The sequence below is a fragment of the Coenobita brevimanus genome, chromosome 23 (assembly GCF_032717465.1).
Source record: "Coenobita brevimanus isolate Jiangsu-jjx chromosome 23, ASM3271746v2, whole genome shotgun sequence".
NCBI classification, from domain to species: Eukaryota; Metazoa; Arthropoda; class Malacostraca; order Decapoda; family Coenobitidae; genus Coenobita; species Coenobita brevimanus.
The window spans coordinates 905,007-917,501 of record NC_136976.1 but is presented as its reverse complement, the minus strand read 5'-3'; the positions used below and the strand labels follow the sequence as shown (position 1 = coordinate 917,501).

Here is a 12,495-nt window from a genome sequence, read left to right as displayed (position 1 = left end):
ATTGTTGTAATCCCAGGTTAACCCGAAATGTAAACTCAGGGGGCTACATTCTGAAATTAACCTTCATCAGTCCATCATTCACCTGCTGGGGGGATATGAGAGTAGGTTATGGAAATTTGTACAGCCAGGCATTGGATCCGCCTGGTTATATCGGCGCCACCACATGAAGGCGTCCCTCTCCAACAGCAAAATCTAACTCTCTCTCTCTCTCTCTCTCTCTCTCTGCCCCTCAGGTCGGAAGCACTGGTGGAGACTCGGCCAGAACGAGCTCAAGTCGGCCCTGAACGTCCGTCACAACTGGAACGTGGCTAAGAACGTGATTATGTTCCTGGGAGACGGTATGGGACTCCCGGCCGTGGCCGCCTCCAGGATCTACAAGGGACAGAAGGAGGGAAGGAACGGCGAGGAAGGGTACTTAGCCTGGGAGCGGTTCCCTAACGTGGCGCTCCTGAAGGTGAGTTGGCTTGGCTTGGCTCGGACTGGGATTGGGCTGGTTGGACTGGACTAGGCTGGGTTAGGCTTGGTTGGGTTGGACTGGACTGGACTGATTTAGGTTAGGCAAGGTTTGGATTGATTTGGTTTGGGCTTGGTTCAGTTGGGCTGGACTGAGATCAACTGGAGTCAGGAATGTTGGACTGAGTGGGGCTGGAATGAATTGGGTAGGGTTGGCTTGGATTTGGGTGGGTTAGAGTGGGTTAGGATGGGTTGGATTAAGTTGGGTTAGGTTAAGTTACATTAAGTTTTGTCAGGAAGGGAGAGGAGAGCTACCTCGGTCAGGAAAAGGTTAGACTGAGTGAGGTTAGGTTGAATTACGTTAGGTTAGGGCAGGAAATACTTAACCTGCATGGGAGCGGTTCCTTCATGTCCCGCTACACACACACACACACACACACACACACACACACACACACACACACACACACACACACACACACACATACACGCACACGCACACGCACACGCACACTCAACTACATGACGTTCCCCTGTGACCCATTCTTCACCCCCAGACCTACAATGCTGATCGCCAAGTACCAGACAGCGCCGGCACAGCCACTGCTTACCTATGTGGGGTGAAGGCAAATATGCTGACGCTGGGGGTGAGTCCGGAGGTGGAGGCCAAGGATTGCAAGGCAGCCTCCGACACCTCCACCCACGTCTCCTCCATCCTCCACTGGGCTCAAGATGCTGGCCTCCACACGGGTGAGTATACAGAGAGACAGGTACATGGAGACAGGCACAGGGACACAGACATGAACACACACTTTAACACGCATGAATACGTACATGAACACACACAAACATGCATGAATACGTACATGAACACACACTCACACACACACACACACACACACACACACACACACACACACACGCCTCCACCCTTCAGGACGTTGAACTCCAAGCGGTTAAGTCCACATGCAGAATTTGTCACGTTCAAGCTCTTGTGAACCATAAAATTACAGTTATTCAAATGAGATCGACTGTAAATGTCCTAGTGATCATAAATACAAAAGTTAATCTTATTCTCTATGATAAACAAATATATAACCGCAGAATAATATAAAGACTTCGACAGCAAATGAAAAAAAAAATCACCCAAAATTTATGCAACTATTTCCGCACCAATGTCGAGAAAGACTGCCCTTATATATATTATCTGTTCTCCTCCATGTCACCAGAAAGCTAATCATAGAGCTTGTATATTAACCCTCGATGCGGCAATCACTAACTTTAAAACACAAGAATACGTTTATAATAAAGTTTGGTTAAATATCTTACTAACAGAGAAGAGAAGAATGATTTCAGAGTTTCATGGTTATAAGACAGTTAGTATGAGGCGAAAATTATGGTGTGCAAAAGCGGTGTTGATGAGTATTGATGATGATGATGAAAAAAATAGCTCAGGCGTGTCCCGTTCATCATAATATTCCCACCGCGTGTCGTGTCAAACATCCTTTACCTCAGGACTGGTGACGACTACCAGGGTGACCCACGCCACGCCCGCCGCCCTCTACGCCCACTCTGCCTACCGCTCTTGGGAATGTGACGCCGACTTGGGAGAGAAGGGGAAGGGGTGCAAGGACATCGCGGATCAGCTGGTGTCCGATTTACCTGGCAGGAGCATCAAGGTAAAGAACTTGCCTAGAGGAGTAGAAAAGGAGAGTTGTATGCCGACCATCTTGTTTATAATAACGCCTGGCAGTGAGAATAATGTAAGAATATTACATTGACAATCTTCCCACGCACTGACGGCCTTGATATCTCCCTCAGGTCATTCTTGGAGGCGGCAGGCAGGTGTTCGGGGCGGGGCTGGACCCAGAATCGGCCAGTAAAACCTGCACGCGATTGGACGGACGCAACCTGACGGAGGAGTGGCTCTCGGCGAAGACGTGGCAGGGACTCAAGGCGCGCTACGTGACCACCTCAAGACAACTGGAGGAGGTGGAGGCAGAAGACACGGATTACCTGCTGGGTGAGGAGTGTTATTACCTTGACTGGTTTAGCCATATTAAAATTGAAATACGGACCTGGGGGGGAGGGGAGGAATATTCGAAATCTGATATTTTTGCGATCAATTCCAAGCCACGTTTCCCCTACGGTTATGGAAGCTCCCTAACACCTCTTCCTTACCAATTTATTTTTGAAAACGTGGAGGGGAAACTCAGACATTTTTCCGATCGATTTCTAGACCTATATTCTCGACCGTTGAGGACGCTCTCTAACGCCTCTTCTTTACCGATTCATTTTTGGGTATGGCTGGCTTGCATTGGTCTGTACGCCATTTATGCAGAGTATGATAATATTAAGACATTTTAGGTAACGCAGAAGAGAACGGCATGGTGTAATAAGCAAATTAAATAGCTTAGGAAGAGGTGTTAGGGAGCTTCCATAACCAAGAATACCAGCCCTAGTCGTAACTTCGATTTTTTTTTCTTTATTTTATTCTATTTTTTCGAGAAGTAATGACAAGTGAAGATCTATTCTATTGCTATTGCCAGACGCCTCAATCCCGTTTGGGGTGGCCACAAACAAATCGCCTCCAAGTGAAGATGCTGCGCTTTTAACTATCTCGTGCCGAAAACATACATAACTTACGATGATCTTCTTGTCGTGACTAAGATTTAATTCTCATAAGTAGGGAAGGGGAGGGGGAGACCGAGGATGAGACGGAGAGATGGAGTGGGGAGGTATAAAGAGAGAGGGGTGTAAGTTAGGGGGAAGGGACGCGAAATGGCAGGGGGCAAGGCGACATGGAGGCGATTTGTTGGTAGCCACCCCTTACGGGATTAAGGTGTCTGGCTGTAGATATGCAGATAGATAGATATATAGATAAATACACAGATAGATAGATACATAGATGCACAGGAGGAGTAGGTGGCATGGGAGCACTTTGCACCCTTCCTTCTTCGTCCTTCTGCAAAAACACATATTAAGTTACTACAAGAAATCGATCGTAAATGTGTTCGGGAATTTAATCACTGGCTTGTAAATTCAGTGGCTTTCTGGGTTAGGCTTGGGGCTTGGTAAATATACAGTGTCTGCCTTGGGGGGAAGGAGATAGACTCATGTTTACCCATTCAGGCTCCTACGACTCACTCTCAGATTCCTACGACTCACTCTCAGACTCCTACGACTCACTCTCAGCCTCCTACGACTCTCAGACTCCTACGACTCACTCCCAAGACTCCTACGACTCACTCTCAGACTCCTACGACTCACTCTCAGACTCCTAGGACTCACTCGCAGACTCCTACGACTCACCCAGCTTCACAAAATCGTCACCTAGCCCCTCTCACTCCAGGTCTCTTCGCGGATTCTCACCTGCCGTACCTGGTGGAGAGGAAGGAGGACTCTGACGTGCCCTCCCTTCCCGCCATGACACTCAAGGCCCTGGAGATCCTGAAGAAGTCGCAGGAGGGATTCTTTCTCTTGGTCAGTCCTGTTGTGTGTGTGTGTGTGTGTGTGTGTGTGTGTGTGTGTGTGTGTGTGTGTGTGTGCGCGTGCGTGTGTGCAGCTGTAGTGATAGTCGTTTAAATCGCTCTAGTTCATAGGTGGCGTGAAACGTGAAGGTATAGATGTGTTTATTCCTATGGGGTGGACTCAGGATTCCAGTGGCTTGAATGGTGAGTGAGTGAGAGTGTAGCCCATTTAACTGTGCAGACTTTTGGTTAGTTTTTCATTCTCTTACTTTTTTTCCTTTTCTTGACCCTGCCTCACCCCATCCTCAGGTGGGAAAAGAGATTTAGATGATAATGATGAATAATTTACCTTTACCACTATCACAGGTAAAGAAGAAAGATGAAAATAGTTAGAATGATATATTTTTTTCTTTTCTGGTTGGGTGTAGGTTGAGGGGGGGAGGATTGACCACGGGCAGCACTCAAACTCCCCCTACCGCGCCCTGGAGGAAGCTCTAGACTTCGATAGGGCAGTGACCGCCGCTCTAAAAGTAAGCTGACTCCCTGTTTGATTTGTACCCTCGTGATTTTTAGTTGGCAAGCTTACTTTTGCCCATCAGATCACGTTCAGCAATTATCTGTCCATCAGGGTTCGTCTGAATTACACATAGGCAGCCACACTTCCTTTATCACCCAACAATAGCACTCGATGTAATCCTAGCGTTGTATTTTCCTCTCTTGGTTGATCTCACTCTCTTGGGCTTCTCCCCCTGGCGACGTGGCACAGGAGGTTGACCTGGAGGAGACGATGGTGGTGGTGACGGCTGACCACTCCCACGTCATGTCCATCAGCGGCTACCCGACCCGAGGCAGCGATATCTTAGGTCAGAGTTGTGCATCGTTTTTGGCTTAAGAATTTCGCTGCCACTAAAATCAGATGGTATTATACTGAGGCGAAACTCACTTAGGTCTGACTGGGATAATTTGTACTAATATTGTTCAGTGAATCATACTTGTTCAGGTGCATTTAACAGTTTTTTTTTTTTGGCGAGGAAGAAGGAACCAAAGGCTGAGCCCGCATTTAATTGGTACATGGTTTATTATTAATCTCTGTCCCCTGATTCAGCTTTGATCAGTCACGCATCATTTGATCAATGTGTCGATGGTTAAACACACACACACACACACACACACACACACACACACACACACTCACACTCTCACACTCACACACACACACACACACACACACACACACACACACACACACACACACACACACACACTCACACACACACACACACTCACTCACACACACACACACACACACACACACACACACACACACACACACACACACTCACTCACTCACTCACTCACCCCCCCACACACACTCACTCACTCACCCACACACTCGCTACCATTTGCATGTAACTGAACACAAGAAAACAATCCTTTAAATTTTTCCATTCCACTTCCTTGTTCAGGTACCACAGGAATTAACTCCACCATTGACGGGCTCCAGTACAGCACCCTCATGTTTGCCAGTGGTCCCGGGTACAACTACTCCTCTGATGGCGAGAACGTGAGTCATGGTACCCGAAAGAGAAGTTGTGGTCAATCTTTTTGCTGTACAATCGCTAGCAATTATTGATGACCCCTACCTACCCTTTCCCTCAGCAGTCAATGTAACAAGCCCATTCCTCGCCTTCCACTGTCTTTCCCATCACGTGTTTCTTTTGTTTTCTGTCTATCTATCTATCCATCTATCTATCCTTCTATCTATCTATCTATCTATCTTTCATTTACCTATCTGCATCAGAGAGACGTTGCTATTTTTTGGCTGCTGGTTACAAGGAAGAAAGCAAGAGGTGTGGAACTAAAATTATTATTACGTGGGTACAGACAAAATAATATTCCTTCAGTGTACAGTCGATCAAAGAATTATCGGTCCACACTTGAAGCGAAACAATCTGAGACCACAGACGATTGTTACTGGGAAATTATTCAGTGAGAAGCCACAGGTCACAGGAAATTCATTCACTAATTCTACATTTTACGACATCAAGATAGACAAATGCAGCCAAATAAACAATGAATGTGTGTTAGTTTCAGCTGTCCGCCGTTGGAGAGAGAGAGAGAGAGAGAGAGAGAGAGAGAGAGAGAGAGAGAGAGAGAGAGAAACAACCATCTTCCCATTTTCGTCTGAAGAACATTTACAACTGGCGAAATACAGTGAAAACCCTATCTCTATAAGTGGGTGTGTTAAATGCTTCGATTATTTCCCCTTCGTATTCGTCAGACTTTGGGAAGATGCTTGTGTCTGCGCCTGTACATTGTTCTTACCTGTCTGCTAATTAACCTGTATGATTCTGGGGCAGGTGACGAGGCAGGACCCAAGCCAGTTGAACCCACGTGACCTAGATTTCAAGAGCCAAGCCGCTGTGCCTCTCAAATCGGAAACGCACGGCGGGGAAGACGTGGGTCTGTGGGCAGCAGGTTAGTTGTGAGAGCTGGTTACTACTTAAGACACACTATATAACCTTTACTAATAACGCCTTCTTCGTTGGGAATGAGAGACTGACTAGAAGAGTGATTACGAGTGAGATGTAGGTAGAGACGAAGAGGGGGAGACCAAGGATGAGATGAAGAGGGACAGAAGGGATAGAAGAAGAATGAGATGGGAGGGGAGAGGGGAGGGGTAGAACAAGGATGAGATAGAGGGAGTCAGGGGTAAGGGGAGACCAAGGAAGAGGTTGAAGGATGGGGTGGAAAGGTACAAGAGTGAGGAGGATGTGAGCTAGAGAGTGGGCAGCCTAATGACACAGTGGGAGGGGAAGACCGAGCATGAGACGATTCATTTTTGGCCACCCCTCCTGGAATTAAGGCGTTTTTCAGATAATGCCAAATGATTATTCTTTTCGCCTGAGAGGAATTAACAAAAGTCTGCGTTAAAAAAAAATGTAGAAAGGTAAACGGCTTGTGGTGCTGCCAATGCTTTCGATTAATTTCCCATTCAGTGATTCAACAGCTATTTAGAGAACAAAGGACTTTTTAACATGACTTCAGAAAATGTAGGAGGAGCTTAGAAAATCTTAAGTAGCATTTTCCATCAGCCAGTAGCTTCATATAACTCAATGGATGTCAGTGGTTTACGTTGGTTTGTATGTGGTGGTCAAGTAATGAAGTTTCTCCACTGCCAGGAGTACTAATGGGGAGACGTATATGTAGAGGAAAGTATATACAGTGATTTCATATGTATTTACAGGTATATCAGTCACATTGGAATGCATGTCACCTTCATGCCGTGTTAAGGAAATTGGAGAACAAGTGAATCTATGTGCTATAATGTCATGCATATCAGAATGACCTAGATTTTCTTATATTCAAGACCCATTGCTATTCACGTAACTTTATGACTTGGAAGAAAATGGGAAATGTAGAATGAGATGGAGGGATGGGGTGGAGAGGTATATGAGAGAGGGGGGTGCGAGTTGGGAGCAGGGTAGTGAAATGGCGGGGGACAGGGCGACTTGGAGGCTTTTTGTTTGTGGCCACCCCAAACGGGATTGAGGCGTCTGGCAATAGATAGATATATAGAACCTTCCACATAATAAGACACTTCGATTAACTAAGAGCATTAAACCACAGAGACTAACAAAATTCTGCTGGTAAATTCAATGGACTCACACATGCTCCTGAGTAGTGAGTTCTGGATGACTTTTGGTATAATTCTGATTGAGGTCTCTGCCTCTAGTGGGATTACGAACAGTGGCTTTGGTCTAACCCCGATGACGTATTGTATAATTTATTCTTGCTAGTTTCTGAAGGATTTACTCAGCTTCTCGAGAGGCCTTTTGAACTAGGGGAGTAAGATACATGCTTTCATTAACTCCTTCACTGCTAGAGACCTGTCCTAAATGGAATCAAATCACCTCGAGGAAGAAGTATCAGGTAATACGTCGTCCGTCTGAAGGGACTAACAAAGGCACTGTTTTTATTTCTTTTTACAGGTCCAATGTCCCACCTGTTCCACCGGACCCACGAGCAGCACTACGTCGCCCACGCCATGGCCTTCGCCGCCTGTGTCGGGGCCAGCGCCGGACACTGCATGCGCCCCTCCCACGCCACCTTCACCCGTAGAGGCACCAACCGCCGCCCCGCCCTCATAGCTGACCCGCCCACCGCCCTCCACTCACCAGATGCACAGGACAGGGAAACGCTGCACACCCCCAGGTTCCCCACCATTGATCCCGCCTTCCAGCAGGAGCTCGATGACGAAGAGGACCAGGTACATTCTAAAAAAAATATGAGAGAGAGAGAGAGAGAGAGAGAGAGAAAGAGAGAGAGAGAGAGAGAGAGAGAGAGAGAGAGAGAGAAAGAGAGAGAGAGAGAGAGAGCATTTATATATTTATGTATTTATAATGCAAGGAAGAAGGCCAGGAGCCCGCAAGAGTGTCCCCTCCATGAAAAAACGAAAACTTGATAACAGAGCCAAATTCAATATCAGTTCAATTTGAGATGTTTGGACACTGCGTTTGAAAGACTGGAGGTCATAGGCAGTAGGAAATACAGACAGAATAAGACAGTTCCAAAGTTGACCTGTTACATACATGAAGGACTGGGAGTAAAGGTTAACTCTTGCATTAGAGAGTTGGACAGAAAAGGGATGAGAGTTTGTTGCTAGACGGGTGCTACGCGTCTGCCGTAGCGGTGGAGGGATGCAAGCAGACAGCTCAGAGGAGCAGTGACCATTGAAATAGCGATGGAAATGAGATAAAGATGCAACAGTGCGGCGAAGAGACAGAGGTTGAAGGGAGCCAGTAAGAGGATGGGAGTTAATGAGACGAAAAGCCTTTGACCCCACCGTGGTGAGAAGAGCTGTGTGTGGGGAGCCTCCCCACACGTGGGAGTTGTACTCTATACAGGGGTGAATATAGCCGGTGTATACAGTCAACTCTGCAGGGGTAAAGAAGGCACGGAGTAGGCTTAACACTCCTAATCTCTTAGAGGCAGGTTTTACAAGAAAGATAATATGATCTTTCCAAGATAAATTTCGAGTGAAAGAAACCCTGAGTATTTACAAAGAGGATTGAGGTGGGCATTGTAAAAAAATAACCGGATACTCCTACTGAAGATTTTGACGGGTTAAAAGATGTGAGAACTAAGTTTTTGATGCATTAAAAAGAACAAGATTACTTTTACCCCGGTCGGAGATACGAGCCAAGTCAGACATTAGGTGTGCCATAGCCTCATCCCTTGTTTGTTGAAGTAACTGCTGAGATGGAAGCTGCGGGAAGCGAGTGGAAAGGTGAAGGGTGGAATCATCAGCGTAGCAGTGGATAGGGTTAGATGTACACCCTCTCAAAAAAGTATCGGCACTCTTACAGCACGTGTCATTCTGAAACATGGATGAAGCATTGTGATATATGGGGCATCCTGGAATTACTAATGCAGATATTATATTTCGTAATTATTAGAACTCAGACTTGCAAAAAAGTTTCACTTACTGGGTGGTATATGTTTTGAGGCACCACATCTATAGACTCATGTGTGTCTCCAGAAGTTGCTCATTTCCACAACTATCGCGCCTAATGGTGCCGATGTTTTTTGGGGAGAGTGTACCTCTTAGAAGATCATTGACGAATAGCAGGAAAAGAGTTGGTGATAAGACAGGACCCTGAGGAACACCACTATTGATAGCTCTAGGAGAACAGCAATGGCCGTCTACAACAGTGGTTATAGAACGACCAGAAAGGAAGCTAGCGATAAAGTATCCCAGTGAGAAGGATATATCAGCAAGGCAGAGTTTGGGAGAAAATTTGGCCTATCGTTTCATCTCCTCTCCTTTTAACTTTGCTGGCTTCTAGTTCTAAGCTGTTAAAGATTTGGTATGTATTATAGTGTCCTAGTAACTGTTCTAGCAAGTGTCCTAATGAGTGTTTTTTTACCAGCTGATACGAGAGCTGGGCGTGGAGGTGGTTGCCAGTCCTGATGACCACCCTCTCCAAGAAGACAAGCTCCTCACAGGTACCGACGATGACTAAGGTTCCTCTCCTTCCTAGACTCCTTGGCAGTATTTAAGACATCAGTGAGTTCTTGAGAGAGTGCATGTACCTGAAATTTAATAACAATTGTCAATATATAGGTTTGGAATTCAACAGCCATTTTAATATATCCGTGTGATAAAATAAAAGACTTGTTTCCTTCATCTTCTGAATATCTCAAATGAAAGTCTTAAGAGTTATTTGAGAGGAGCATGTGGAGTTACAGGGAGAGACAGACTGACAAATGAGGAAGTGAAGGAGTGTTGTGGTGTGGATGTGGATGTGATAGAAAGCGTTAGGAGAAATACACTGAGGTGGTTTGGCCATGTGGAGAGGATGGAGAGCGAGAGACTAACGAGGAGAGTGTATGCGAGTGATTTGGAGGGGGGGAGAGGAAAGGGGAAGGCCAAGGATGAGGTGGAGGGATGAAGTGGAGGGGTATATGAGAGTGGAGGGATGTGAGCTGGGAGCAGGGCAGTGAAATGGAGGGGGACAGAGCGACATGGAGGCGATTTGTTTGTGGCCACCCCTTACGGAATTAAGGGGTCTGGCAATAGATGGATAGATAGAACCTCTTATTTCTATCATCATCATCATCATCATCATCATCATCATCATCATCATTAACTAGCTATAACTCTCATAATTTGTTTGGATAGATTTACGGCCGTTTTTATCTATCTATTTATAGCCAGTCACCTTAATCCCGTAAGAGGTGGCCACAAACAAATCGCCTCCATGTCGCCCTGTCCCTAACCATTTCTCTGCCTTTCCCCCAACTTAGAATTACAATATTACTGAGAAGACACAAAAATCGGAGTAGGGCAGGTGACGAAACTGTATGGGGAATAAATCACTCAAGAGAAAGGGTTAAGACAACAGGGGGAATCAAATAAAGAAAAATAATGGCGGATTTGAGCATAAGGGTAACTTACTGATATGGTTTTGGTTTCATCTGAGGGAACTGTGCCACTCCCACACCTCAAACACCAAATCGTGGTTTCACAAAATTCGATGAGCCATATTAAGAATGAGTCTCCTTGGTCACTAGTCAAATCAACCCATCTTGCACTTGCCATTCAGCTGAGCAAAATGGGGGTAGGGATCTTTAAGTTAAGAACGAACACACACACACACACACACACATACACATACACGCACACGCACACGCACACACGCACTCGCCATAGTTCAGGTTTAGCATGCGAATATAAGAGCAGTGACAGACGTGAAGCAGGTATGTCTGTGCGAGGAGATAATTAGAGGTGAGGTGACAGGTGAGAATCAGGTGAGGCGAGCCCTACCTTGCTTAGACGGGAGGACACGCACCGTTCAGGCCGCGTGGTGTCTGCCCTGCCACTGGTCTGACAGGGGTGGACTCTTAAATGGCAGGGTACACCTCGGCACTGGTCCAGCTGGCACCAGAACATGGGGTGGGGGTGAGGGAGAGACGGGGAGGGGAGAGGGGAAGATAGGGGTGTGCAGGGAGGGAGGGGAGACAGGGAATGTTGAGGAAGAGAGAGAGAGGGGGGAGACAGGAGTGTAGAGGGAGGGAGAGGGGAAGACAGGGGTGTAAAGGGAGGGAGGAGAGAGGGGAGACAGGGGTGATCATGAAGGGAGGGGAGACAGGGGTGTAGCAGGAAGGAGGGGTAAAGGAGAGGGGAGGACCAGGCAAGGAAGACGAGGTGGGGAGCTGAGGGTGGAGGGGAGGGGATCTGAGGGCAGTGAAGGGTGGGGGTGAAGAGGGAGGCAGTCAGGGGTGAGGGAAGGGTAGTAAGGGAGCTGAGGGAAGCAAAGAATGAAGGGGAAGAGGGGGCAGTGAGTGATGAGGGGTGAAGGGGGAAGAAGAGGGAAGTGGCGGGCGCGGGTGAGGGCAGTGAGGGGTGGGGAAAGAGGGGGCAGGGAGTGGTGAGGGGGAACAGGGGGCGGGGAAGGGAGGGGGGGAACACCAACACTCGTGACTAGCAGTCTGGCAGTCACCACCATCACGGGACTACACACTCCATCTAATCACGAGGATTGAGATTATTTCCTCAGTCATACCTTCCTGCTTCCTCTCTTCCTCTCCTAAAATCAAGGCTGATCTATAATTGTATCTAGTAAGGTTACCATCAAGGATAGTAGTCACCCGTCTCTAATGGAAATAATATTGAGGTAGGCGGGGTAGCTATTGACGTCATAGTGCCTTTTTTCCCCTACACTTCCCCCTCGGAGACTAAAGTGTTCCCTGTTTGAAGGACTGTTATTTTAAGGCAGTTTTTTTCATGCAGGTCGCTCCAAAGCATCGTATATATTGCACTGAATCAAAATACAAGAAATTGGAGGTATAATATATTCAGTTGAGTGTTATAGTAGTTAAATCACAGGCTTCTCTCACTATCTAGAAGACGCGCGATGTAACACTGTGACTGATTAATATACACCTCAATCACAAGCAGGTGGTGCAGTGAGTGGCGCATTGTGAAAGATGTGACGAAAGTTATGAATTTCTTTAAGTAATAGTAAATCTACCTTAATGACCTCACACAGTCCATCTGACCTCCAAC

General features: G+C 46.8%; 1 protein-coding gene across 1 annotated transcript; it reads left to right on the top strand.

The window, feature by feature from the left end:
- Window positions 1-307: 307 nt before the first annotated feature.
- Window positions 308-9,949, top strand: LOC145393048 (alkaline phosphatase-like). Its single transcript, XM_080267386.1, has 11 exons — window positions 308-454; window positions 1,011-1,203; window positions 1,969-2,132; window positions 2,275-2,476; window positions 3,806-3,936; window positions 4,352-4,453; window positions 4,690-4,786; window positions 5,390-5,487; window positions 6,284-6,401; window positions 7,916-8,193; window positions 9,857-9,949. The coding sequence occupies exons 1-11, from the start codon at window positions 323-325 to the stop codon at window positions 9,947-9,949; spliced, it is 1,608 nt and encodes a 535-aa protein (XP_080123512.1). The 5' UTR covers window positions 308-322.
- The last annotated feature ends 2,546 nt before the right edge of the window (window positions 9,950-12,495 follow it).

Excerpts from the sequence above, each read along its gene's own strand:
- LOC145393048 (XM_080267386.1), top strand. The coding sequence starts at position 323 with ATGTTCCTGGGAGACGGTATGGGACTCCCGGCCGTGGCCGCCTCCAGG. Across the intron at positions 2,133-2,274 it reads TACCTGGCAGGAGCATCAAG|GTCATTCTTGGAGGCGGCAG; the intron begins GTAAAGAACTTG and ends TATCTCCCTCAG. Across the intron at positions 2,477-3,805 it reads AGACACGGATTACCTGCTGG|GTCTCTTCGCGGATTCTCAC; the intron begins GTGAGGAGTGTT and ends CTCTCACTCCAG.